Source organism: Amphiura filiformis, chromosome 3 (genome assembly GCF_039555335.1).
Source record: "Amphiura filiformis chromosome 3, Afil_fr2py, whole genome shotgun sequence".
In the NCBI taxonomy this organism is placed as follows: Eukaryota; Metazoa; Echinodermata; class Ophiuroidea; order Amphilepidida; family Amphiuridae; genus Amphiura; species Amphiura filiformis.
In genome coordinates this window covers 22063910-22090726 of record NC_092630.1, presented here as the reverse complement: position 1 = coordinate 22090726, position 26817 = coordinate 22063910, and the positions used below count along the sequence as shown (strand labels likewise).

At 36.4% G+C, this 26817-nt stretch overlaps 1 protein-coding gene across 1 annotated transcript; it reads left to right on the top strand.

The window, feature by feature from the left end:
* Nucleotides 1-2692: 2692 nt before the first annotated feature.
* Nucleotides 2693-24227, top strand: LOC140148215 (transient receptor potential cation channel subfamily V member 6-like). The gene is made up of 14 exons (XM_072170081.1): nucleotides 2693-3057; nucleotides 5101-5350; nucleotides 6948-7300; nucleotides 8129-8354; nucleotides 9214-9329; nucleotides 11660-11779; nucleotides 12805-12915; nucleotides 14239-14390; nucleotides 15828-15937; nucleotides 17066-17172; nucleotides 19576-19737; nucleotides 20551-20735; nucleotides 21697-21949; nucleotides 23138-24227. The coding sequence occupies exons 1-14, from the start codon at nucleotides 2755-2757 to the stop codon at nucleotides 23843-23845; spliced, it is 3156 nt and encodes a 1051-aa protein (XP_072026182.1). The 5' UTR covers nucleotides 2693-2754; the 3' UTR covers nucleotides 23846-24227.
* Nucleotides 24228-26817: the final 2590 nt, after the last annotated feature.

The window sequence follows — 26817 nt, the reverse complement described above, 5'->3', positions numbered from 1 at the left end:
AAATTTGTTCACTTGATTGTTTAGGAGTGGTCTTCCTAGAACTTGGTCAGTTCCCTCGGATCGCGATGTCCAACAGTAGAGGCGTGCAGCGCCGAGGTGTGAAGAGACGCGTAGCGCCGGCATCGAGGCGCGTAGCGCCGAGGCAGAACTCAGATTGCTTGTACATGGTATAGTCAGACCTCATAATTACTTGTGTTATTGGGCATTGGCAGAGGCTCTATACTAGAGCTATGGTCTTCCTTTCCTTGTTCTTTATCTTCAAATTGGTTTCTCACTTCTCTTTCCATAGGCCAGCATGCTTTTTATAGGCTTTTTAGCCTGCCTTGAACATTTTGATTGACCCTGGTCCCATCAGGACCCAAGTATGTTTCCACACAGAGCGACTGAACTATGAATTGCACGCTGCGCTCTAGTTCTACATGCAATGCATATATGTTGCCATGTTACCTTGGTTACTGTTCAGTTGGCAGTTTATGGCTGACTGAGCAGACACTGACCTCGTGTAGCATCAGTCTGATACAGCTACCCTGGTGGAAATTGAAGGCAATTAAGAAAATCAATCATACATGAAAAGAAGCAATGTTTATATTTATGAGGGTATATTGTTTCATAGGAAAGAAATTTATACATGTTTCATGAGGGAGCAAAATTTATTGCAATCAAGTTACATAATTACTGTACATTGTAAATGATATTGTTTTGCTTTTGTTCTTGTTTTTAGTTTTGTTTTAAAATTGAATAGAGATCATGCAACTTGATCCAAACTGATTACCTTGTTTGCCTTGTGTCAGAAAAATTGCACATGTATGTCAAATATAGAATTTTTGCCCCTTTCTGCCATCGACAATAAAATGTTTAATTCCCAGTTAGGATTTAGACGTCAAGAGCTATGTTGCATCTGGCTAAAAATTAATATTCTCTAGCAATTAGTGATGTATACTTAAACATGAATGTGTACGTCACATGTGTAAATGGCTTTTATAATGTTCAAGAAAACTGTTTTGTATGCCTTTTATCACAACATTAGCAGTTGTCAATCATCATGAGGGTAATATAAATAAGATGTTTTTGAACAACTAGCTGTCACAATAGCAAAACAAGTTATTTCTAAGAACCCTGGTGATGTTAAATTAAATCATAAGAACAATACACACTATATATGACTATATATAATTTCAATTTCAAGGTGAAGCCCGTTTCAACTAGCATACTGTACTCTGGGGGGCACTCGACTTTGGAAGTGACAGGGATGTGCGGACAGCACACATCGTCATCATCCCTATATCTTCGTGTCAAACATTGCCGTGATAGTACAGCGAATCCTCTCGTTTTTCAACAGCTACGCATGGCGATTTTGTTCGAGATAGGCTGAGCGACTCAGGCTAAGCATACCATGACTATCATATGAGATACCACAGAGTTTCTATATTCTACACATTATTACGATTTGTGCATGCTCTAGTAGGTACCCCATATGATGTTTCTATTACAAGAAAAATTGATTTGTTTTAAGGTAAAACCAGGATTTTGTTTCCAGTACACTAACTCAAAAAGCAATACACTAATTAGCGGGGCCTTGCAGCTTGCTGTGGATATCTTTTACTGCATTTTATAAGTAAAGATTTTGAAATCCAAAGTAAAAATTGTGATATATTTAATTTTGAGAATTACAATTATACTTTATAGGTATAAAGGAACATGTTTAGCCCATTCAGTTAAGTTCCAGGTGCAAGCCCTATAACACAATGCGTAAACTTTCTTTATCTGTGTCAATAATGGAATATTGATTTCAACAGAGAATGGAGCTGTATGGAAAAAATATTTATAATACAGGGTGTTGACACTGTGCAGCAGTTCGAAACTAGGGGCTTTCAGTGAGAGCCTATACACCAAAAAAGGGGGGTCTTTCAGTGAGAAGGCCCATAAAAGTGGGTCTTTCCGTGAGACCGGGAAAAATCTTACCAAAAAGGGGGTCATCCAGTGCGACTGGGAAAAATTTGGGGCGAAATATAAATAAAAGTTGATACAAAATTTTCAAAACATTTGAAAAAAGTTTGAAACTTCAAATCATTTGTGATGAATTTATATACACATAGTAAGGTATAATGAGGGGGCAAGGGGTCATTTTCCCCTAAATATTTTTTCTTTCCCCACCCCATTTGCCCCCCCCACTTTTGAGGCAAAACCCCAAAATCATGTAAATTTCCACTTTTGTGGCAAATTTGCCAATTACCCCGAAATTCACTTTGCACCCCGAACAAAATTCCTGGGCGCCGTCACTGGGGTGAACATGCATGAAATACACTCAAACAGTACTGTATACCAAATTACTGTAAGAGTGTTTACTAACAAGTAACCAAGATGTTTGCGAAGTCAGAGCTACATATACCAATGCATATGGCGTAATTAAGTTCATTCATACATTTCCACTCAGCAGATCACCTCAGCAGCAAATTAGAGACAAGTGAGTTCAACGCAGTTAATATGCAAAGTACTCTTAAAATATGCTTTCATCAAAAGTTTATGGGAACAGATTATAATTAATATGTACATCAAAATCCTATATTAATTGGCTTTGTTGAAAATGCAAAATTCCAAAGGTACTTTAAAATGGAGCTTTGTATCACATTTCCCATGTATATAATGCAAAGCATCTTTTAATGTTTGTTTTTCCTTCTTTGATTTATATAGGAGCTAGCAGTGTGGGCAAAATGATCATTTGACACATACTCTATTAAACCTCGATCGTGTAAAATGGGTGGTATCTGCACACGACGAGTCCGTCAACAGATATGCGGCAAATGGGAAGATGATTCTGACGATGAATGGAAGCGGCAAAATGAAGCAGCCAATCAGATTCCTATGTACCGATTGGTTTACCTAAGTGGCATAGGATTACTGGTAATGAAATATCACAATCGAGCAAGTGATACAGACTTTGAGGACTCACTGAGAAGAGGCGTGCAGCATTTCTTGTATGATGAAGGTAGAGGCAAAGTGATTGAAGAATGGGACTATATACAGTATCGTAAGAATATGACTCAAGATGCTAGCAAAGTAAGTGCAGCACTAGCTGTCAAATGGGCTATTCTGTTTAAAATCCACACTACCCCTGTGCAAGATTTAGCTAGCATCTTCCACAGAGGGAGTATGAGTTTTGAATAGAATACACAATTGGGTAATTAACTTCTATTTGAAATTCTTACTCCAGTTGTGGAAGATATGTAAAATCATAATACGATGGAGTATGAGTTTCAAAATGATTAACTCTGACCAATTACAGTTGAAAAACATACTCCCCCTGTGAAGATATTTCCAAAATCTTCCACAGGGGAGTGTGGATTTTAAATGGAATTACCAAATGAACACTTCTAAAGTGTCTGTGTGGATTGTCTGGTAGGTATCAATTTTAGATTATTTGAAGAAGGCCTAAAAAGTAAAACAAAAAAGTTGTTGGTTGTCCTCCAGTGCCTGCCCAACTTTTTTGTATCTTTACTATACAAAAAAGTACCTAATTTTTAATTCCAAAAACGGTGTGTTTTTTTCCTTTCTGATTTTTGCATTTTAATTTGTTCACTTGAAAGATTTGAAACAGTTCACACTTTTGAATTGGTTTCAAACATTTTTGAAGTGATGTTTTTAAAGTGAAATATCCTTATTCACTTCCTAGGCTTCATTAGTATGTCCAATATGCAGTTTTCACTAAAAAATCGTTAACCCTAACACACCCAATCACCCATATACTACAAGATGATCAGATAGATGAGAGGAAAGTGGCAAAGAATTTGTGAAATGAGGGAATTTTATAAAGAAAATTACATTGTGTTTTTCGAGAAATTCGCCATCTTAAATAAATGCAAAATTGCGTCATGCAGTAAAATACTGTCAGATGTGCTTGAAAATCACCGTCAAACGAGCGTACATCAAGCGCTCGTGCTAGTCCTGCCAGCAAGACTTCAGTCTTTATAACATAATGACATCTATAGCCCTGAAGTCTTGCAGCGGTACATGGGGATGCACTGTACATTTTTATCCAAACTTCATATACCCATATACTACAAAATACTACTTGATATATACGCTGTTTGTGCGTGCATCAAACGTGGTGTGATAACGCAATCACCCTAAGTGATATAGGCACGGTTTCACTGGCCAGCGAAGCCCAAGACCCATGGCAAAGTGTTGTCGACCCAGTGCTTGGCATGCGAGGGGTCTCAGGTTCGAATCCCACCCAGAGCAAACAACTTCTTTCTTTGTTTTCTCACTTTATTCCTTCCTTCTTTCCCTTTCCGTTACCAAAAAGCCCCTGGCTGGTTAGAGTTAGGGGAACGGATAGCAACATTTGCACAGTATTTTTGTGGGACATGAGAGCACATCAGACATATCAAATTGCATTCTGAATGTATATGCGAGTTTGCGAGGAATGTCCTTCTGATATCAAATAATTTTCGCATTTTTTTTAATTCGTGATATGATATAAACTTTTATGGCAAATTATTAAAAATTTATATTTTTATATTATATATATTATAAATTTATATTTTGATATTTAACAATAGCAGTTCTTGAGATAAACTTTATAAATCTAATGATTATGCACATACTTGAAGTGTATGTAGCTGGGAGGAAAAGCTGACAATCAAAATTTTTAAGATAATAAATACAACTTTTCCCCAAAACACCCGAACAATTTAGATGTTTTTGGGAAAAAATGTATGTCTTGAAGGATAATCAAACGATTTTTTTATGGTTTTGATCCAAATCTTGGGTTTGGGTCTGATTAGGGATGGTTTCAAAACGCAGCCTTTGGTTGACTGCCTGTGTGCTGGCAATTGGGCCTGGTATGTAATGTAATGTTTGGAACAATAAAATGCAGTTAAACCGCTGGTAGTCAAGGTGCCAGCAGTAGACCGGCAGGCTAGTCTACTGGTTGGATTTGAATTCCCTTATAGAATAGAAGTACATGTATCAGTCCTAATTATACTGACATAATGTTCTAGTCAGGCTATAGACGACATTGATTGACAAATATTCTTTTCACAGTTAATTTGTACTTATAACTGATATAATGTTGGTGTATTTGTTATTTATCATTTGCAGAAGGAAATGTATGATGATATGTCGAAACAAGAGCTCATCGCCGAATTCCACGATTACCAGAAAGATTCCATCAACCAATTCATCCCTCACAAAGCAGGCTGGGATATTGACCAGCGAGGAGCTGTAGGGGAGACCATTCTTCATTTGTGTTATCTCAATAATACGGATGCTCATCGACATATTGCTAAACATCTTCTCAAACTCTACCCATCATTAGTCTATGATATCTATGAGGGTGCAGACTATTATGGTAAATATTCATTTCTCTACATTTCAAAATGTGATGATTATTAGTTTATGTGATTTATATATTCACCTCCATCAGATCAGTTACTCTAAACAGTTCATCTATGTTGATGAAAGTGCCTGGCCAGTGTATTAGGACTCCTTGTCAAGAGTCATAGACTTTTAACCAGGTGTTAACAGTGTGGTTGTTCAAACAGGACAGAATGCAGTCAAAACTTTGACCCAGACAGAGCTAGTCTAGGGAAAGAGGATTTGAAATAGGGATGAGTTAAGTTTCATCTTTAGGATGCTGAAGGAAAAAGACCTGTCCATGTGCCTGCCTGTGTTTTGTCCGTCAACAATTAAAAGTTTTTTTGGTTAAAGTTTAGTCTCATAGTCATATAAAGTGTCAAAAGTTTTTGTTTATGTTAAATAGGCTGAAAATGAAAAAAAAAGTCTCATATCTTCGGACGAGTATCTGGGACCGCCATCCGTATTTTTGTTTTGATTTGAAAATACTCTTCTGAGGTAGAAGTGTGCCCTCCCACCAACCCATTGGTTATACCATGACAGCTCTAAGCAATTTATTTATGTGATTGTTTGAATTGTGTTATTGTTCATTGAGATAATACTTTCATTATTTGCATCTGAAGTTTTTTACAAGTCACTTTTGTTTCACATTGACATTAGTCAAGTTATCCACTGAATGGGCACTGTTTTGTGAGGAGTTACTCCTTATTCACTTAGATCATGTATGTACGTGATCCACCAGTGGAGCTCCTGCGCCCCTCCGCAGAACTTCCGGTAGTGGATGCTCTGCGCTTGGGGGCGCAGAACATCCACTATCGGAGTTACTGCGCTCGGAAGCAAAATAATAGATTTTCTTATTATAATATCGGTAGATCATTGCTGCGCTCGGGCGCAGAGAATCCACGGTCGGAGTTGCTGCACCCGGGCGCAGCTCCTTATATGTAGCGGTGGATCATTGCTGCGCTCGGGCGCAGAAAATCCACGATCGGAGTTTCTGCGCTCGGAAGCAAAATAATAGATTTTATTACTCGAATATATAACACGCCAATATATTTGGAACAAGCGAACCAATAAATATTATAATTATAATGTCAATACATTCGGAGTTATAGTTATTATACGCATGCCTATAGGCCTACAACTCCGATAGTGGATTCTCTGCGCCCGAGCGCAGAAATGATCCACCGATATTATAGTAAGAAAATATGTCATTTTGCTTCCGAGCGCAGTAACTCCGACCGTGGATTCTCTGCGCCCGAGCGCAGCAATGATCCACCTTTATTTTAATAAGAAAATATATTATTTTGCTTCCGAGCGCAGTTACTCCGACAGTGGATTCTTTGCGCCCCCCGAGCGCAGAACATCCACTACCGGAAGTTCTGCGGAGGGGCGCAGGAGCTCCACTGGTGGATCACGTACATAACTCCTTAGATTGTCAAAAACAGTACTGTTTCATTATATTAGAAAAAGATGGCCCAGTCAAGCTGGCAAAGTTTAGGAGTCCAAGCTGCTGTAAGGTAGTACCATTTTTTGATTCAAACTGCTAATACATGTATTTAAGATCTAAATTTCTTGAGATTTTTACTTTTCAGGTGAAAGTGTTCTACATATTGCTATCATAAACAATGACACAGAATCAGTCAAGATGCTGGTTGGCCAATATGGAGCAGAACTTGACAGGAGAGCAACGGGACGATTCTTTAGACCTCACGATCTGAAAGAAAGAAAAGCAATAACACTAAGTAAATCTAATTATGCAGGCGATGCCTACTATGGGGAGTATCCCTTGGCATTCGCTGCTTCTACTGGAAACACTGAAATATACGACTATTTGATTGATGAAAGTTTAGGGGGTACAAGACCAGGACAGGGAAAGGCTGATCCTAACGCTATGGATTCCTTTGGGAATACAGTTATACATATGACTATCATTCATAATCAAAAGGTAGGTGTAATGCGGTGGTGAGACTTCATATGTATGCGTGGGTTTATTGATACAGCTGTCAAAATCATTGATGTTTTATTCAATTAGATATAAAAGAAATCATGGCAGTTATTGGTACATTCCAGTTGAAACCTATTCAGGTAACCCCATTTGGAATTCACACTCCCTGTGTGGAAGATTAAGGTCCTGTCTTCCAGGGGGTATATGGGTTTCAATTGAAATATCCCATTGTCATGTTTTTAAAAATGACTCGGGTGTTTAGTTTGGTATCATTTGAATTAAGGGTAAAAAGTGAGCTTTCTTTTCATACAAAATTAAGTCGCCATATTCAGCTACAACTAAATCATTTCAATATGATGCTACAATAAGCTCTATCAAAATGATTGGTACCCATATCAGTTTTCATTGATAATGGATGAGTCTGACGCATAAAAATTCATCATAAGATCCAAAAAATCTATACATTCTGGAAATTGAAATTTCAAGAACATCCAATGTTGCATTTGGAAGAAACAGGCTTTACAATAAACATCAAAATTAATGGGTACCAATCATTTTGATACATCCTATACACATGTGGAACTGCAAACATGTATTATCAAGTCATGCAAGTTATGTGTGGGAAAATCAGATTCAAACCTTGACCTTAACAACTTCTTTTGTGGAATTAAATATATGACAAGGTGGCTTGGATTTAGTCTACATGTGAACAAAATCAAAACATCTATATTTAACTGAGCATGTGGTTAAGTAAATGAAATACGTCCAATATATCATTCCATTGTGTACCTTAAATGTCAAATTTGTGCTTTATCATATTTTCCCTAGTTGATGTTTAACCATGCAATCAAGCATCACAAGAAACCAGCCAGCTATGAGATCCGCAATGGAGCCGGGTTGACCCCTCTGCAGCTATCCTACAAACTGGGCCGATATGAACTCTTTTCTAGCCTGCTGGACTTGACTAGTCAGACACAATGGACCTATGGTAGTCTTGCTTTTGTAGCATATCCACTATCTATGCTGGATTCCATAGGCCCAAATGGAGAACCAAGTAAGAAATCAAGTTCATATTCAAATAATGGCGATAACTTTCAAATCTAACTGTATTTCAGTGTATATTAACTAATATACAAAATGTTAAGTACTGATTAATTTAATAATCACAAAACATTCAGTAAAGAAGGATGTTTTAAATAAATAAAAACCATATTCCTAAGGTTTAATTATCAAGTTGAAGGGTAATCCAGTTGTGTCAGTCTCGCCTCACTGACTCTCCAAATACCAAACTTTTTCTTTATGTGATATTGAATAATGTCAAATTTCCCAAGTAGGCCCCTGTAGCTCTGAAATACATTTTTTTTAAATATAATTAATGTCAATAATATTAAATATCAAGTGGAAGGCTCTCAATACAGCACATATTTGTTAAAAGGAAACTGGCTATGCTAGATTATGGCATAATGCTTACATTTGGGAATTTTATAATAATTTTGTATCAATTTATAGGGGAAATTGAAGACCCATTCAGTGATTTCAGCACAAGTGCATAAATTTATTTATAAATTGCTTTCAAGTGAAGGATAAGTCATTCAAATTGTCATTTGGTATTTTTAAACTGAAAAATTTGGTAAAAAAAAAAAGAAAACGTTATAGAAATTACACATTCATATAAATGCCTTATTTTGTCGTAAATACTAGCAAGCTATGTTAGAACATCTATAACAATGAAAAAGGTACCAAAATCTGAATTTTGATGATTTTTACGATTATCCAGATGAGCAAATTAGTGTCTTTAAGCAACATAATTGCCTGGAATTTTCCATTGAACTTTCCATAAAAGAAAGAGGTTCTCTCACAATATTTACCAAATTCCTTTATATTTGAACCCCTCTCTTTCATTGACACCTCAGACCGTAGCTCAGCATTGAGGACCATTATAAAGAATGACAGTATGCAGCATTTGAAAATGTTAGAGGGCCAAGTCATCAGAGATCTATTGCAGAAGAAATGGAAACACTATGCCAGGGTAAGTAAATACATATTGTTGTAGAGGTGTGCAGCTACACGGAAGTTACACATGTGCACACTCTTCATAAAAAAGAATGCCATATCGTGCCATGTTTTCAGCCAAATTTATTACAGGACTATGCTATGGCCAAACTTTGCCCTTTGAAGAAAAGGTCTTGTACCTGTAAATGTCAATATAACAATGGTTACCAGTTATCAATCATCTCCCCAATATGTATTAACCATTTGAAGGGAATGATGTCATACATCAATGCAGAACAATGCCTGTTTAAAAGGTTGTGCTGTGCAATGACTGGGGCGGATTTATTTCCAGTGTTGTGTGTTTAGTCACAAAACAAGCAAAATCTTACAGAATATTTGAGAGGAGCCCTTAGCAAGCAAAATGTGATGGAACATGTTGGAAATTTATTGTTGAGTTGAAGTGACTGTATAATATTCAAATTTTAGCTGTTTTAATGGTCAAAATTTCAATTTGAAGTTCTAAGTTTCAAGCTCTATTAAGAAAAAAGCGCTGATAAAGTTTCAAAATCGGTCGAATTGAAATTTTAATATAACCCCCTTTAAAAAAAAAATCAACTCTAATTTGTGTTCTAGTGAGTTCATTTTTGTACTCGGACTCTTGAGGTTTTACCATTCAAGTGTATAGGGGTAGTCAGTGCTGTGTGAGCAGTATGGCACGGTGCCCATGCATTGATGTAAGACGTCATTCTCCCAAAACAGTTAATACTTATTTGACCGAATTCAGGAGATGCTTGGTAACTGGACACTTAAATTATCTGCATGAATGATGTAGGTCATCGTAGTCCCCACTGGTCCTATATATGATGCAATCAGGTCAGGAGCAGATGACATCCAAACTGCCCTGCAATAACCCCGCAGCACAATGTGACTTGCTTGTAATTGTTAATCCTTTAACTTAGTATTTACATTATGATGCCCAGTGGCATATTTCGTGGGGAGCTCAAGGCTTGCAAATTTATATTAAAAGTGTGCAGCAAATATCAACTTATTTCACTCTCAACAACAGGATGTAAAAGTAAATAAAGTTTTTAGTCGCACCACTTTACTTAAGAGGAAATAACCAAGGTGCCAAAAAGTACAAACAATTTGTTGACACCATACAATTCCTGAACAATTACAGGTAAATATAGATGTTTATTTCATTACTTTCAAACAAAAAACATTTAACTTTTTACCCATTTTCATTAGTTTTGCATCATGGTTTTTGCTTTCAAACACTAAATGAACCATGAACAACTAGCTATGTAAACTGCTTACTCATTTATTTATCTATGTCAACCTTTTACATCAATAATTTCTCAGACACTTCCATATCAACTTAATTTTCATTAATTTCAAACAAAAGCACATAACCTTTTACCTAATTCTATTAGTTGTGCATGTGATTTCTGCTTTCAAACACTACTTAATGAACCATGAACTGTGTTTGCTAATTTTTGTGTATGGTACACCCAGGGCGATACATCAAAGGTTGCGTGACACCTTCCATACCAGGATGTCAATGTTTCAAATTTCAACAGTGCAATTAACCATTATCAGTGACAGTGCCAGGGGGGAATGGGGGAATTCCCCTAGTCAGAACTCTTTCAAAAATTTCTTCATTTTTTGAAAATTTTCCAAAAATTTGGAGAAAGTTTTTCAATTTGGAAAAAAAAAAAAAATGGGTCCAAATTTTCTTGAAAATTGGTATTTGATGGGTCTACTTTCAAATTCTCAGCAACGGCCCCTACCCAAACCAAACTTGAATATAACCCCATGCATCAAATGTTTTATTTACATGTGTATTCACATTTCATTTTGGTATTCACATTTTATTTTGGCATTCAGTGCTGTGATATTTCTCAACTATCTATTTACATATATGTGCCCATCCACCACAAACTGGTCATAAAGTCGGCATTTTCCATTTTGAGATACAATCAAAAACAGTATATGGATTTCTATGTAAAATATATTAGGAATTTGACCTTTGATGAACCCTAACTTCACTTCCAGATGTCTGATGAAGCTGGTTGAGGTGTCATTTTAAAGCTGAAAGTGCACTCTTTCAAAATCTGCAATAAACAGAAAATGACCTAGGGCCGACTTTACTACCACTTCGTGGTGGATGGTCACATAATTATTATAATTCATGTTAATCAAAAATCTTGGATCTTGATAATGTGCTGTGACATACCATTATAATTACCGTATTGGTCCGAGTATATACACCAGCTTTAATATGATTGTTTGACAATGTGCTAGTAACTTCAAATCATTTTAGCATATATAAGTCATTTAATTTCATGTTCTCATTTTATTCCTCAGGCTCACTTCTATTTTAAGTTCTTCTGGGCATTACTTCATTTGTCTGTCATGTCTGTGGCTGTGTACTTGAGACCAGGACCAGAAGATGATCTACTCGACACAACAGGGTCAACAAATAGGGTATGTCCTATTTCTATAATAGCTTTCATTTACAGATATTGCTGCAAAAAAGAGACAGGTTAGACAAGGTAAAGAGATATATAATCTTAGGCTATTCCATTTAAAATCCACACTACCCCTGTGGAAGATTTTAGAAGTATCGTCCACAGGAGGAGTGTGAATTTCAAATGGAATTAACACATAAACAGCTCCAGCCTCCCTCTGTGGAAGATTCAGGTTGAATCTTTCTCAGGTGTATGAAATTCAAATTGAACTGCCATATGTGCTCATGCCATTTGAAATTCATATGCCCCCTGTGGCAGATATTTCCTCCCTCTGTGGTAGATTCAGGTTGAATCTTTTTCAGAGGGTGTATGAAATTCAAATGAGCTGCCTAATGTGCTCATTCCATTTGAAATTCATATGCCCCTGTGGCAGATAAGATATTTCCAAAATCTTCCACAGGAGTGGTGTGGATCTTAAATGGAATAGCCCAATTTACATTAAATTTGCAGTCACCCAAGTTTTGTTAAAAGATATGATGGGCTATTCTAGTTGAAATCCATACACCCACTATGATAACGCAATTTGAAATGCATACTCCCTATATGAACGATAAAGCTCAAGTCTTCCATAGGGGTGTGGATTTTAAATGGAATAGCCTATTGAATGAGATTATATAAATATGTGGATCTTAAAGTGAATCATGTAATTTACAAACTACACTAATGCTTAAGATGTATATTTGTCTTCAGTTTGCAATGAACAAAGTGCAGCAAAGCAATATTTTTGCATATGTTTTAATGCCTCTTTTTGTAACTTTCACACTGCTAATTCTTGTTGACCTGTGACACCGTCTGGAGCTGTTTTGTGAAAATCCCTGCAAATTAGTCCAGTTAAGTCTCATGAAATTGGAATACTCTGAAAAATAAAACTTGTTTTACAGTATATAGTTGAGCAAATGTGAAGCAATGGAACAGCAGCAGCATAAGAGAGCTATTTTTGCGTCAGTTGTTTAAATTATTGTCTTTTTTTTTGTCTTACAGGGCCGAATAGTTGCAGAAGTTAGTATGGTTATAGGATGCATTGCTAAAACAATCACTGAATTGTTTGAAGTAATCTCAAGAGGATCGCTTAGGAGTTACATGGGGAGCTTGGTAAGATTATATGATAAATATAAAAAAAAGGTTTTTAAACCTTTTTTTATAGTCTGCAGTTACTTGTGCGTAAAATATCTAGTTAGCATATCAGTATGCAGTCAGTACCGCCATTATTGGGTACAGACTGCCCATTCTAGTCATATGCATGCAAATGGTTAGGGTTAGTATTAAAGGAAATCTGTACCATAAACTAATCAATGGCTATATAGTTGCAGTAATAATAAAAACGACAAACAGTAAAAGTCCCACGCTTATATACGTCCAAATAAAGGAGAAATTCTTAATTCCTTACGACAATCAGCTGTCAGTTTGCAATCCATGGTGGCTGCCATATTGATACCCGATGTATTTTTATTACGCTGTAACGGTACCCCGATTTTGAAACCAGCGAAATCCGTGCCACAAGCCTCGTCCCTCGTGAACTTTGGTGACACAAAGCGAATACTACCAAAGTTCAGATTCAACATTCGTTCAAAAGAAAACACGACCATTTTTACCCATAAAACTACAGAAGAACATAAAAAAATGTATTTTAAGTAATATTTATGATCAACAATGTCTTTTGAGAACGAAAAGTGTAAAACAGCACTAAAAAACAAAATTCGCTGTGGGGGTCGCGAATGCCATAAAGCAACAAACGCTCGCCGAAGGTAGCCGAGGGTCTGTGTGAAAGGTTACACTACCGCTTGTGGCAGAAAAGATTCACAAGCAGCTATCATGGCGGCTTCCATGAATCGCAGAAACGAAGGATTAAAAGTGCTTTTTCTTTGTTAGGAATATTCGAAATTCATATAGACCATCTGGTATGTTTAATTTAGGGGTATATAACTATATTAGCCATTGATTAGTTTATGGTACAGATTTCCTTTAAGCCCGGTGGGTTCAGTCATCACTGAATTTGGGTATGCATGATGGTTCCAATTAGGGGTACTTTTCAAGAAATATCCGCAGAATTTTGTCTGATTGTCCAAATTAGGGGTGTTTTGGAGCAAAATTGTCTGTGAAATGAAAAATAGGGTGTATTTCTAGGACTTTCATCCGCGTATTACTGCTGTAGTTTTCGGGAGGTTTTGTGTATTTTTTCTGTCCATTTTTGGAAAAATTGTCCTCATTTCCCTGTGAAATGGGGTAAAATTCAAAAGCGTCCTTGAAATGGTAAAAATAGGGGTGGTTTTTTTTTCGGGAAAAATGTACTTGATTCCCCATGATAAGGGGGTGAAGTGAAAATGCGTCCTCAAAATGATAAATGGTATTTGGGGCAATGATGAGGTGATCCAATTTTCATTAATATCACTTCGGTCTTTTTCTTTCTTTTTTCAGCGTGAGTTTCCATTCAAAGCTCTGTTTATAATTGGCACCATGTTGGTATTCCTGTGTATTCCGTGTCGGTTTCTGGGCATGAGGAATGTAGAAGATCTGCTTTTCATCATGAGTCTGCCTCTATCATGGTCATATATTTTCTTCTTTTACAGGTTTGTACATCTTTTCATGCATTTTCATATGTGATGAGATTAAGCAAAATCAGTTGGAACTCGGAAATATCGATTTTGAGATGAAGCCAAACAAATGCAATATTTCCTTTTGTTTCCTCTGTTTTGGAAACTCTTTAATTGCTCATATCTTTGGAACTGGTTGTTCAATATAAATGGGGTTTTCTGCAAACTGCAGCTTTGCAAATGCTATTTCCTATACTATAAGAAAACAAAAATTAATTTTTTCTGAGTTCCGACTGATTTTGCTTGATCGCATCACATATTAAAGATTGTGGATTTATGCTTTGTAATCATGGGGTAGTCCTGTCTGGGATTTCCAACTTTGTGTGAATTAACCGAACACAATAAAATCACTGAGTACCAATATACTCTAGCCATACATAGAGATGTTGTTTCAACAAATGTTTGCTATTTTGAAGTTAAGTTTTGGTTGATAAGTATTGGATTTTGTGACCTAAATAGATTAGTCAAGAATAATCTGTGCACACAATGTAATGAAATACTAGACCTGTGTTACATCTATACCTAAACAGAACTGCAATTACTGCAATCAGCCTCATTTACTCACCTTGAGTCGCATACTATGGAGATATTTACAAGCATACCACATTTTTAATTAGTCTGGAATGGGTGAACCGACCTAATATACTAATAGTGCAATGCAAAATTTATATCACTGCACGCTCTGATTAGCAATAACAATAATTATTGGATCTGACACCAGTCTCATTTACTCCTATTGAATAACGTTTTACAATCATGCCACTTTTTGGATCAGTCTGAGATGATGTGACCTCAAAATACTGATAGTGCAAAGTGCATCTGATATTCAAAATACAATATAGAGGCAGTGCATGTAGATGGCATAACATGCAGCTAGCTCTGAGAACAGGAGTAAAATTTTGTTTCACCTTAGTTGAAGAATCCACTTGGATTATTTGACACATAAATAGACCAATCCCCGTCTGAGGCATAGCCATAGAACAATTCCCAGGCATGAGAATTTTACCTGAATTCCATTTTTTTGGTGTCCAAAATTTCCGCACTTTCTTTTAATTTCAGCCTGGTTTTGGCCCTTTTTTTCAGGTTTTTTCAGGGATGATCATTCTCATGCCTGAATTCCATCTGAGGAGCATTGAACTTTTTATTTCCCATAGATGCTGCAGTAGGGGATCTCAGGGAACTGATTGTGTAATGAAAAAAATCTCAATGTATTTTCTATTCATTTTTGTTAATTGATCTTCAGATTTGACTAATTGTGTCATAACTTCCTCATTTTTATGTGATAAGTCACATTCTTATATCAATTCTGCCTGCAAGTTTGTTCAATTCTACAGACTAGCTAAAATATGCCAATATGTCTTGTATAACTAATAATTTTGATTTCTTCCTATGATTTTGTGTTCTGTTTTACAGGGGCATGAGGAGTCTTGGGCCATTGATTGTAATGATAGGCAAGATGTTAGCAGGGGACTTAATGAGATTTAGCATCATCTATATCATCTTTGTCTTCACATTTGCACAAGGTAAAATCCGCAAGTAGCAACTATGTGGTATTTTTGTGCGACATCCTTAGACAATCTCGAAAAGTGTCTTTTGTATCACTCATACACAAACTCTCGACATTAATTGGTTAATTTCCATTTTGATATTTTAACCATCAACCATCATTTGATAGCTTATATCATCCCAATGATGCTTATACCGTATAGATAATGAGCCTCTAGTGCCTTGGTCAAACAGAGTACAGTACATAGATGTGTGTATACTGCCAAAGTTACGGGTAAATTTGAATAAAATGAATTAAGCCTAGGCAGAACCCTTAAACATATATTGAATTTATATATGAGTGATATAAAATTTAATTTGTGTCATGGTCAATCACCAGGTAAAGATCATGCCATTGTCCCACATGGAACAATCCATCTTTAACCAAGTGATTATATTTTGACCATCAATCATACTCATAGACAATTAATAATATCAGATGAGGACAATATTAATAACAATATCATTCTTGAAATTCTTTTTTATTGGGACAACAACTTGAATCAATATTGAAAATGGTAACTTCCTTGCTAAATCAATTTGAAATTTTTCATTTTCATCAGTGATTTGGTCAAAGAAGTGTTTTTAAAATAATTTGGATGAAAAATTCAATATACATGTTGTAAATTGAGGGCGACATACTTGTAATCTAGCAAGCATCAGTGGCCTTCAGAGAGGTTGTCAGCCATTCACCATCTTGACAATAAAACAATTGAAATAGTTTGTGCACAATACATTCACTTGTTCACACTGCTAATGGGCTATTCCATTTAAAATCCACACTCCCCCTGTGGAAGATTCAGCTACAGTTTTCCACAGAGGGAGTATGAGTATCGAATAGAATAGACAGTTGGGTAACTTCTATTCTAATTACTCACTCCAGTTGTGGAAGATATAGGTAAAGCAACAATACAAAGGGAGTATGGGTTTCAAAATGAATAACCCTGACCAATTACATTTGAAAAACATACCCCCCTGTGGAAGATATTTCCAAAATCTTCCACAGGGGTAGTGTGGATTTTAAATGGAACAGCCCAATATATGATCATGACCAAAAATGACTACTCTTCAATATACATTGACTTTTATTATGTTTATGCCTACAGTGTTTAGCTATTTGTACAAGGATACAATCCAGAATGAAGTGGATGACTTTGCCACATGGAATGGTTCCTTTATGACAGTGTTTCTACTGACCGTTGGCGAATTTGATGTGAGTATTAACTGATTAATAATGTAAAGTAGGTAATGGGGCTACGCATCCTGCTCAAGAACAAATAAACACAATGGGGAACGATTGCTCGCTACAAGAGGAAACTGAATATAATAAATAAGAAAGAAAGAACAGTTTACCAAAGTGTAACAAGTAAACAAGACAACAAATAAACACACAAATCCCAACCGGTGCAAAACCCAACTCAAAAAAAAGCAAGGGAATATGCCAGCATGGGATTCGAAACCCACAACCTTCCGATTACCAGACGGACGCTCTATCCATTAAGGGAGGTGTAATGAGCGTGAACCTGGTTTGGATGCAGAGGGAGTGTGCCTGTAACAGACACAGCCACCAGAAAAGGACCAGCTCAGATCGCGCGCCAAATAAGTTTGCAGTCCAGAAATTTCATTTTTTCGCAGCCTTGCAAAAAATAGGCAGAGGTGGGAATCGAACCCGGGACCTCAGTGTTGTAAAACCTACTGCGTTACCACTGAGCCAACTTACAATCAGCTATGAGAAGTTTGATAGTAATCCTTGATATTGCTGAATAGAATAAATCAATACTGATAGGTCTATTTATCTAATGTACGATGTTATTCAAATTGGCCTATAAACTAGGAATATAATGTGAAATGACTATCAATCGATCAATCAATCAAGTTGTCAAGTTATCAACAATCAATAATAAACCGACGTAGGCCTATCATGGAATATTACTAACTAGGCCTACTAACTAATATACCAAATAAATAAAATAAATAAATAAGTCAGTAAATAAATAAATAGGCATAGGCCTAAATAAATGAATAAATACATAATGCAGAATGCAGTTAGTATTTTAGTTGCAAAATTCCAAACATTCTATTCACACATTCTATTATAATTTTCTGCTATACACGCAAAGGACCTGTGCCTTTAATATGTCCGCGCCTAATCAATAATGAGTCTTTCACCATGCTCACACACCATGTTAAACTATTGTATCCCTGCAAGTATAGTACTGACCAAGTCCTAACACCTCAATGAAATGGATGCTAGAACGTACCCAATCAAGCGAACATATCAAGGTCATATCAGGGCGTTATACAAAGAATAGTCAAAGGTCAACGTTTCCAAAGAAGTATAGTAATAGATGTAGACACAAGCTTTCAATGGGAAACATAAACACATAGTCGTCAGTCGTGTGGTTTTTATGAGATTTGATACGGCGCTGAAGTCTATTGGCTGTCCCACAATCAGTACCAGACCCGGTTTCCAGACGGTAATGTGTGTGTTGTTACAAGGAATGCAAACTCATTTTATCAATGAGTGAACCACATAGAGGAATACGACATCTATCGTGAGCCAATCTGCATTCTGTTGCCTGCAAAAGCCGACGATCAGGTAAAATTTCTAAAAGCAGCGTGACTAGATATTTGCGTTAATTTCATGATCATACGTGTAAAGCGCATTGAAAACGCCATAAATTGCAGTCATAAAATATATAATATTAGTAAATCACCCAATCGAATGTTAACGAGGTATGTGGAAAAGAACTGCAATAACAATAACAAACTATGTGCCCAAAGAGTTGTCTTTGGCATGTCGCTTTTTGAAATATGACCAAAAATATCAAATTTTGGAAAAACGCCCAAAATTTAAAACAAACACGAACCTTCCAAAATAAATATATATTAGCACTCATGCCCAGTCACTACCTGCCGCTGTGATTTGGGGTAACTCATTGCTTCCCCTCTCCAGATACCGGAACTTCAAGGTCGCTCATACCCCAGCCCTTAAGCTACCAGCTCCCACTGATAAACAGTGGTTAAAACTGGGTCTAATGTTAGCAGTCGAGGTGTACAATACACACAAACAAATATCACACAAGTACACAAGTACAGGAGATCATAACTGATGCTTAATCGCATGCTGGCACACTCCCTTGCTTTTTTTTTTCAAGTTGGGGTGTGTGCCGGGTGGGATTTGTGTGTTTATTTGTTGTCCTATTTACTTGTTACACTTTGGGTTGGTAAACTGTTATTTCTTTCTTGATTAATGTTTCATCAGATGCCTTGAATCATGTTTGTCAAGCTTTGTTTATAAGCTTTTGTCTTAATCAACATGCAATGTAATGGAAGGTAGTGCAGTGGTGTAGTGGCATAGCCAGATTTTTGGAGCAGGGGAGCTGGAGGCACAAACTTGTGAATGTACTGACAGAAGTATCATTTCACTGATGAGGATCAGGGATCAAAGTTAGGGTTACCAATATCAGAATGTTGGTCACAGGGCCAATAAGTTTGGAAGACCCTTCATAGTATACATTTTATTTGAGTAAAGACTAATTTACTGACCTTAACTCAGAACACTATACAAATGGAAGTTTTAACTTGTATAATACCATCTCTCTCTTTATCCCAGGCTGTTACATTCAAGTACTCTCGTCTACCATTCGTTGGTCATGTAGTCTATGTGATATTCCTATTACTGGTACCTGTTATGATGCTCAGTATGCTGATAGCAATGATGGGGAAAACGTATGGTATAATTGAGGAGAGGTCATACATGGAATGGAATAGACAGGTAAGGACAACTAATAATGTGACGTGCTGCTAGAATATATATATTCAACATTTATTTGGAGTAATCTGTATTTTTGTGCAGGTTATCTTTTCAATTAAGGGGTTCATTAACTCTGCATTGAAAGTAGTTCTGTATGGTGTGGAGTGATCAATAACACTTCTGTTATTTAATTTGTTCCAATTTTGGGAAATAGCCAAGGTCGATTGCCCTTTAACCTTTTCCCAATGCTCCAGTGTAATATGTGACTAGATCTGATCCAATCAGGCTAAAGTGGCAATAATGAAACTGAGATATAGGCAAAAAGTGAGAAGATTGAAAAACATAAGAAAATGGACATAAAAAAGGTTCATAACTTTGCCACCAAGCATTCAAGAGACCTGGGGATTCAACATCAGTAATTTTAGGTACTGAGCAAGTTGGTAATTGTAGTTTTACTGTTACACTGATCCCCATCTTGATCCCCATCGATATCTGTGGCACAATAGATAGGTAATGCCAAATAGTAGGGAAGGATTGATGTTGAAGTCATGCATTCAGTCTTGCTTGCGTCAGTAACAAACTTTCATAGGCCTGTAGGGAATAGGGATAGTGTATCAGTGGACCCGCCGTGATTTTCATTGGCTTTTTATCTTAAGGGCCCCACATATTTCTAATACTGACTGAAATCATCCAGTTTGCTGTTATTTGACTTCATAATATTTCTCTTATTTGACTTAGTGAACTGAAACCAACAAAATGGCCTTATGTGACAGGCCACAATTGCCTTATCAGCTATCTAATATCAATACCATGACTATTTTTTCTCTGCTTTAGTGGGCTATGCTTGTGTTGAACATGGAAAGATCTATCAGCAGTAGTTCACTAGCTAAATACCAGCAAAAATATTCATCGAAAATCAAGATACCTTGGTCGGTTGCAGTCAAGAAAGGCTTAGTAGCAGCTAATTTGGGACAAACGGTTGCAGATGAAACAGGCCGAGATCCATTTAAAAATCTAAGGTAGGTGCAAATGATGATTGCATTTAAATTCTTAATATGGGGACAGGAACCACTGTGAAACTGGTCAAACTAACTTGTTATTACCAAATAATTGTAAAGTGAATTAATTGTCATGATTTTTTAGCATGTGAGTGTGCCGGGACATTTTTGTTGCTTTTGATACCCTCAATGAGATACTTACATATCATGCCTGGCCATGAAAAAATACCCTTTTTAATTGTTTTTTTTTTTTTGTATGCGGGTGATATACAATTTGAAACACAAGTGCTCCCCTGACCGGGGAGTCTGCTGATATGATAGCTGTTAAAGTTCCTCAATCAATCAAGTGGAACCATATTACCTTGAGCAGAACCTTTTCTTCATGACTATAGCAATTTTATGTCTCCATGGTCACTGTCATTTTGTAAAATGTGTGTGTGTGCTAGTATGGAATTGGCTGATTGAATCAGGTCAAGAAATTGTGATATTTGCTGATCAATTAAAGTAATTATACTGCAAGTCCATGCTCTTTCTTATTCTATAAATACAACATGCATGTTGGGCAAATGCATGGACTAGCTAGTGAGAATTTGATATGAATGAACACAGCATCACTCAACTATGACAAAACACCCAAGGAGGACATGTATTGGAAGCAGCAAGACACACATAATTATGCATGTGTCTATAAAAATGGCACACTGTTCATTCATTTGAAATTCTCACTGTTTAAAGGAGTATTTTGTGATCACCCTCTTTTTATGACATTTTGCAGTAGATATGTCCACAAAAAAAGCTTATTCCCAAAATTTTAGTTGATTCCAATTTTGCATTTGTGAGTTTTTTGGGTTTTTTTGAGAAAAGTGAGGGGATGAGGCTGTGGATCACTAAATGCCCTTTTAACATCCATTGAAATCATTACTACACAAGTTAATACTATTGCAGTGAGGTAATCCTTCTTATTGCTGCCTTATCTTTACAGAGGGCTTCAGTCTCCTATGAAAAGTGAACGTAAAGACTCCGCTACAGTGCCACTAGTTACAGTAGATAGTAGTAGCTCAATGAGTGACATGAAACTTGGTAAAGATGATCAACAGAAACCTCCTAAAAAGACAGAGGAAGAGGAGGATAAGGAGGAAGAGGAAAAGTTTTATTTCACCCGTGCATTGCTTGTAACTAAAAAGCTGGCCAAGAGTCAAGCAAGAACCAAGAGAGAGGTCAAACAAAGATGGAAGGTAAGTTGACTTGTGTTTACTACAATGTACAGGGTGTATATCAAAATATGTTACAATTTTGAGTAATTTATTTCTGTGGAAGTGATATCAACAATGTTGATTATTAGCTGTGTGTAGCACATTTTCTTCTGTGTGATTCAGAGCTTTTGTTTTAAAGAGCCAGTCAATTTGTATAGGCATACAATATTCAATATATTTAGAGAATAAAAGTCCTATCCAATATCGTGGCATAATGGATAGGCTGGCCAATATTTTGAGTAGTGGATACTACCCAGCCCATCCATTTATGACACGATATTGGATAGGCAAAAGACAAAATCCTATCTTTTATTCTTATTCTTATTCAGTTTAAATGTAATTTTTGTGAGAAAAAATGTTATTTTCAGAAAAAAATAAAGTTAGTTATGTGAGGACATCCCTGTTGTTTTAAATGAACATTGAACAAGACCATCACGAACATCTAAGCCACCGAACCGCGCTCTTAGTGCTTGCACATGTATTACGCAAACGCATTACCGCGCGATCATTGAGGAGCAACAAGTGTGCCACGGTTGCGTGACGGCGCACGCCTTGACTAATATCACTATCCACTATTGTGTGATATAATACACCCAAAAACCAATCAAATTGTTTGTATTCTTGACAAGACACACCAACTGAATAAAAATGAGCTATAGGCATTATAAGAGGCTTGATCACACCATGCTTGGTGTAAGGAAAAGTGGACCATCAAGCCTCACCAAGCCCAGTTTCAATTCCTCTGTTCTAATTTGTTCTACATGTAGTTCTTATCAGAGGGAAACATAATCTTACAGTCGTTCGAAGTAGAAAGGCATTTGATTTATTTTCAGTTTTTCTTTATCTCAGGCCTCTCCATGGCTCTTGTCCAGTGCAGATTACAAATGTGATAAAAAACTTCAAAAATTTGCAACATATGCCCATAAATGAATATATTTTGGGAAACTGGAAATGTATGATTTTGAACAATTCCAGGTTAACGTTTGTGGTCTTTCAATTGTTGTAATGATGCTGTTTATTTCGCAAGTTTTGTGTGTTTTTTCCTAATAAAAGCATAAGACATTTAGTCCTATGCAAAAGATTTTAAAAAATGAAGCTGATTTAATAATATTGATGATTTTATGCTTGTGGCAATACATTTTTATGATCCATTTTTTTCTTTCTCAATAGTGGTGTTGCCGAGTGGTGAACAGGAGAAAGGATATGCTGGAACGACAAAAGAAGAGGCTTTCTGTATTTGAAATGTATCAGAAGGAAAAGACAATCCTGATGTCAACTCGTGATGGCCCTAGAGATGGTACACTGCCCCATGCTAATAGATTAAACACTGTACAAGAGAGGATTGAACCCAGTATCCTCCAATATGTACATCCAGGACAAAAGAAATCATCTTATGAAAGTGGATCCAGTGGACGCCGTTCATCGTCAAAGACAGACAAAAAGCGCCGTCAATCAGGCAGAAAGTCTAAGCGAGATGACAAAGGTACATCAACACCTACACAGGTGCAGTTAGATCGTTTTGAAAACAGTTCAGTGCCACGGTTGTGGTCAACTACAGGGGTGATGAATTCAACTCTCTCAGCAGATAAACGATCACACAATGTGCTTGTTCATTCACCAGTTATGCCAAGATTTAGGAGTGTGATTCAGTCTGAGAACTCACTGGGACCATCTCCTTTTGGAGGCTCAAAGACATTGCCAGCAAGCACAGCACCTGGGTCATTTGTTGAAGGCCTGCCTCCGTTGAGAGGAAGCCCTAGGTATGCAGATATCAGGGGTACCGCAGATAGAAAAGATAAAAAGAAAAAATCAAAAAAGAAACCATCAAAAAGTCAAGGTGTTTCTAGAAGTTCTGATGATGCAGAAGATCAATGTTAAAGTGTTTATTGTCACCTAGAATTAGCAACAGTATTTGAAAAAACAAAAACCTTTTTTCTCATTGTATTGTAACTGATTAATGACATTCCTCTTTCTAATTTGTGTGTGATTGAACTAAAACAACCAGACATGTTGTTACTTTGGCAGTAATAGTCACTGTCGTAGTGTCCATTGACTTTGTGTTGTGATCATTTTGATTGTTATTCCTAACGCAGATACCGTGAACCAGTTGACCTGGCGATGATCGTTTTTGACGTCACACTACGACAGCAAATTGAATGCTAAAGATAACAATTTGTGTGCCTTTAATTTATTTCATTTACTAATCATAGCCAAATATTTATGAATGCAGAAATTGATAGAATTCTACACATAAGCAAGTTAAGTGCCCGGTTAAGTGTATCTTTCCAGTATGGATTATTTCATTTTATGGAGTACATCTTTGCTTTATAATATTTTGCAGTAAACTTGACGAGCGCATACTACCTTGATGTTGCAAAGGCGGCGCTAACAACGCGTACGGGGCAAAGTTCATTCATAAATTTCCACTCTGCAACAGCAGATCGCCTCAGCAGCCAATCAGAGACAAGTGCGTTTCAACATAGTAAATATGTGATGTACGCTTAAAATATGTGCTCGTCAAAGGTTTACTGCAAAATATTATAGTGTGTATTTTTTTATAATAGCATATGAAAATGCAATAATAATTCAAGCAATAATCTATTTTGTCTTTCTATGATTCATTGACGAAAAAAAGAAAGTTTTTATATCTTTCAGTGCAAGAATTTTGGGCATCAATAATTCACAACATCGGGGTTATAAAGTTTATACAATGTACTTTGGTTGGTAAAATGCTCAACATTTTTTTTTTGTTTTGATGAAAACTGTTCTTTGACTTAAAGCAATATTATAACATTTTCAAACAAAATAGATTAGCATTTCTTTGCCATAAAATGTTAGCTTTTACTGTCAGATATATCCCTTTTATTTTTGAGCCGAACAACTACGGCAAAGCAAAGAAAATTGGAATTTACTACCAGCGCACATATCATGTCAATTACCACTCCCTCGGTCATGTTGTGGTACGACCCTTTGTTGTGTATATCACCGCCCCGCACGCCATGACGTACCTGTGTATTATGAACATCGTGGATGCGTTCGACTAATAATTCCATCGTAATAATAAAGCGCTGAATCAGCCTTTAATTCAAAATCATGGATTTTGACAAAACTACAACACTTAGAGTCTTGATTTTTGCAGGGTATATTGGTTTAATAAAGTACAATTTAATCGTGTAAAAAAGGAATTTTAAAAATTCAGTGAGGCGTCTTCCTCAGCAAATGTTATAATATGGCTTTAAATCTGTCTTGATAATGCCATGTTTTGTTTTCCCATCTTCTTGGTTAATGATCATTCCTACTTAATACTGATCTTTCAAACATCTAGTGCAATAAGATTCTTTTCTAGTGCTATACTTATTCATGTGTGCGTGTGCAATAATTATTGTACCACAAAATCGTTACTACACTGTAGAATTCTGTACTGTCGACTTTCAAAATCATTGTATAAATACTTGCAATTCACAAATAGTAATGATGACAGCATCAAGTCCCAGATACATAGATGTCCATTGCATGTAACTATATACATGATGTTAGAATACTTGTTATAGATAGGTAACATATATTTTTGAAGTTGATGAAAGCTGATTAATAATGATTCAGTATCAAATGAAGCTTTTTCCTATCTACAACAGTTGTTCTCAATAGCCAGTCTGTGGGCTTTTGAATGTACAGTTAACATAGGAAAACAAGGTGTGTTGACTCTCAAAGATAGATCTTTGAAATCAATTTGGCCCTCCTTGGCCTGCGAGCAGTGGCAGCACAAGGAATTTTTTTCGGGGGGGGGGGGGCAAGTGAATTTCAGGGGGGCAAAATCAACCAACTTTGCACAACATTGCTGCAAAAAGTGGAAATTTGTGTGATTTTGCCCCATAGTGCTGCCACTACCTGCGAGCAAATATAATTGAGAACCCCTGATCTACCACAAGAAATTATATTTGACTTTGATAATGACCAATAGTGTGTAAAATGCCTTATAACATCACAGATTAATATCAAAATATTTTATTTTGAAATTTGTCTTGTGACATCTCGCCAGAACTATCGCGATTTATTAATTCAATTCATATACTTTGTCTACTTTCTTTAACACACAAAATATAAACCAGACAGGTCAAATAATGGCACTCTTAACGTGGGTCTACTTTTTGTTGTAGTGGTAAAAGGCAAAGATTCCCGTCTATTACGAGCTGATCAAACTATAGGTCTTATTTCATATGCGAGGAGTGTTTCAGGTAGGGGTGCAAACATAACAGGCATCAAGCTCATTAGGCTCAATATACACAAACTTTCAGACCTAAATGATGAATGAATTTAGCTAAAACCAAATTAAATATGATTCTAACTTTCTTTACCCAAATGGACTTGATAAATTCTGTATGCAGATATTAGTTTTAGTATGATTTTCTGAAGAGTAAGGTATTTTTGGTATTATTTTCTGACAAGTCAGATATATACAGTATTATTTTCTGAAAAGTCAGATATTTGTAGCAATTTGTTTTGAAGAGTTCCCATCTCAAATTACTTTTTAGTAACCTTTGAATGCATTTCATATTCCTTTTACTTGTCATAAAACCAGTGGCGTAGATTTCTTTTTGACATTGGGGGGATGGTGTTGAAAAAAATTCTTGAAGAATAGTGAATGCAGCACCTTTTGGCGACAGAATAAGTTGATGTTACAAATGCGCACATTTTACTATTTTGAAGCTAAACTGATGAAATATGGCGCAAAAGTGGAATAAATGCGCGTCAAAAAAATTTGCACTTTTGGGGCTATAATGGGCCAATATGAGGTTAATTTGGTCAGAAACCTATATTCAGGCATCAACATTGGGGGGATGATTGTATGG

Excerpts from the sequence above, each read along its gene's own strand:
- LOC140148215 (XM_072170081.1), top strand. The coding sequence starts at position 2,755 with ATGGGTGGTATCTGCACACGACGAGTCCGTCAACAGATATGCGGCAAA. Across the intron at positions 3,058-5,100 it reads TGACTCAAGATGCTAGCAAA|AAGGAAATGTATGATGATAT; the intron begins GTAAGTGCAGCA and ends TATCATTTGCAG. Across the intron at positions 8,355-9,213 it reads AGGCCCAAATGGAGAACCAA|ACCGTAGCTCAGCATTGAGG; the intron begins GTAAGAAATCAA and ends TTGACACCTCAG.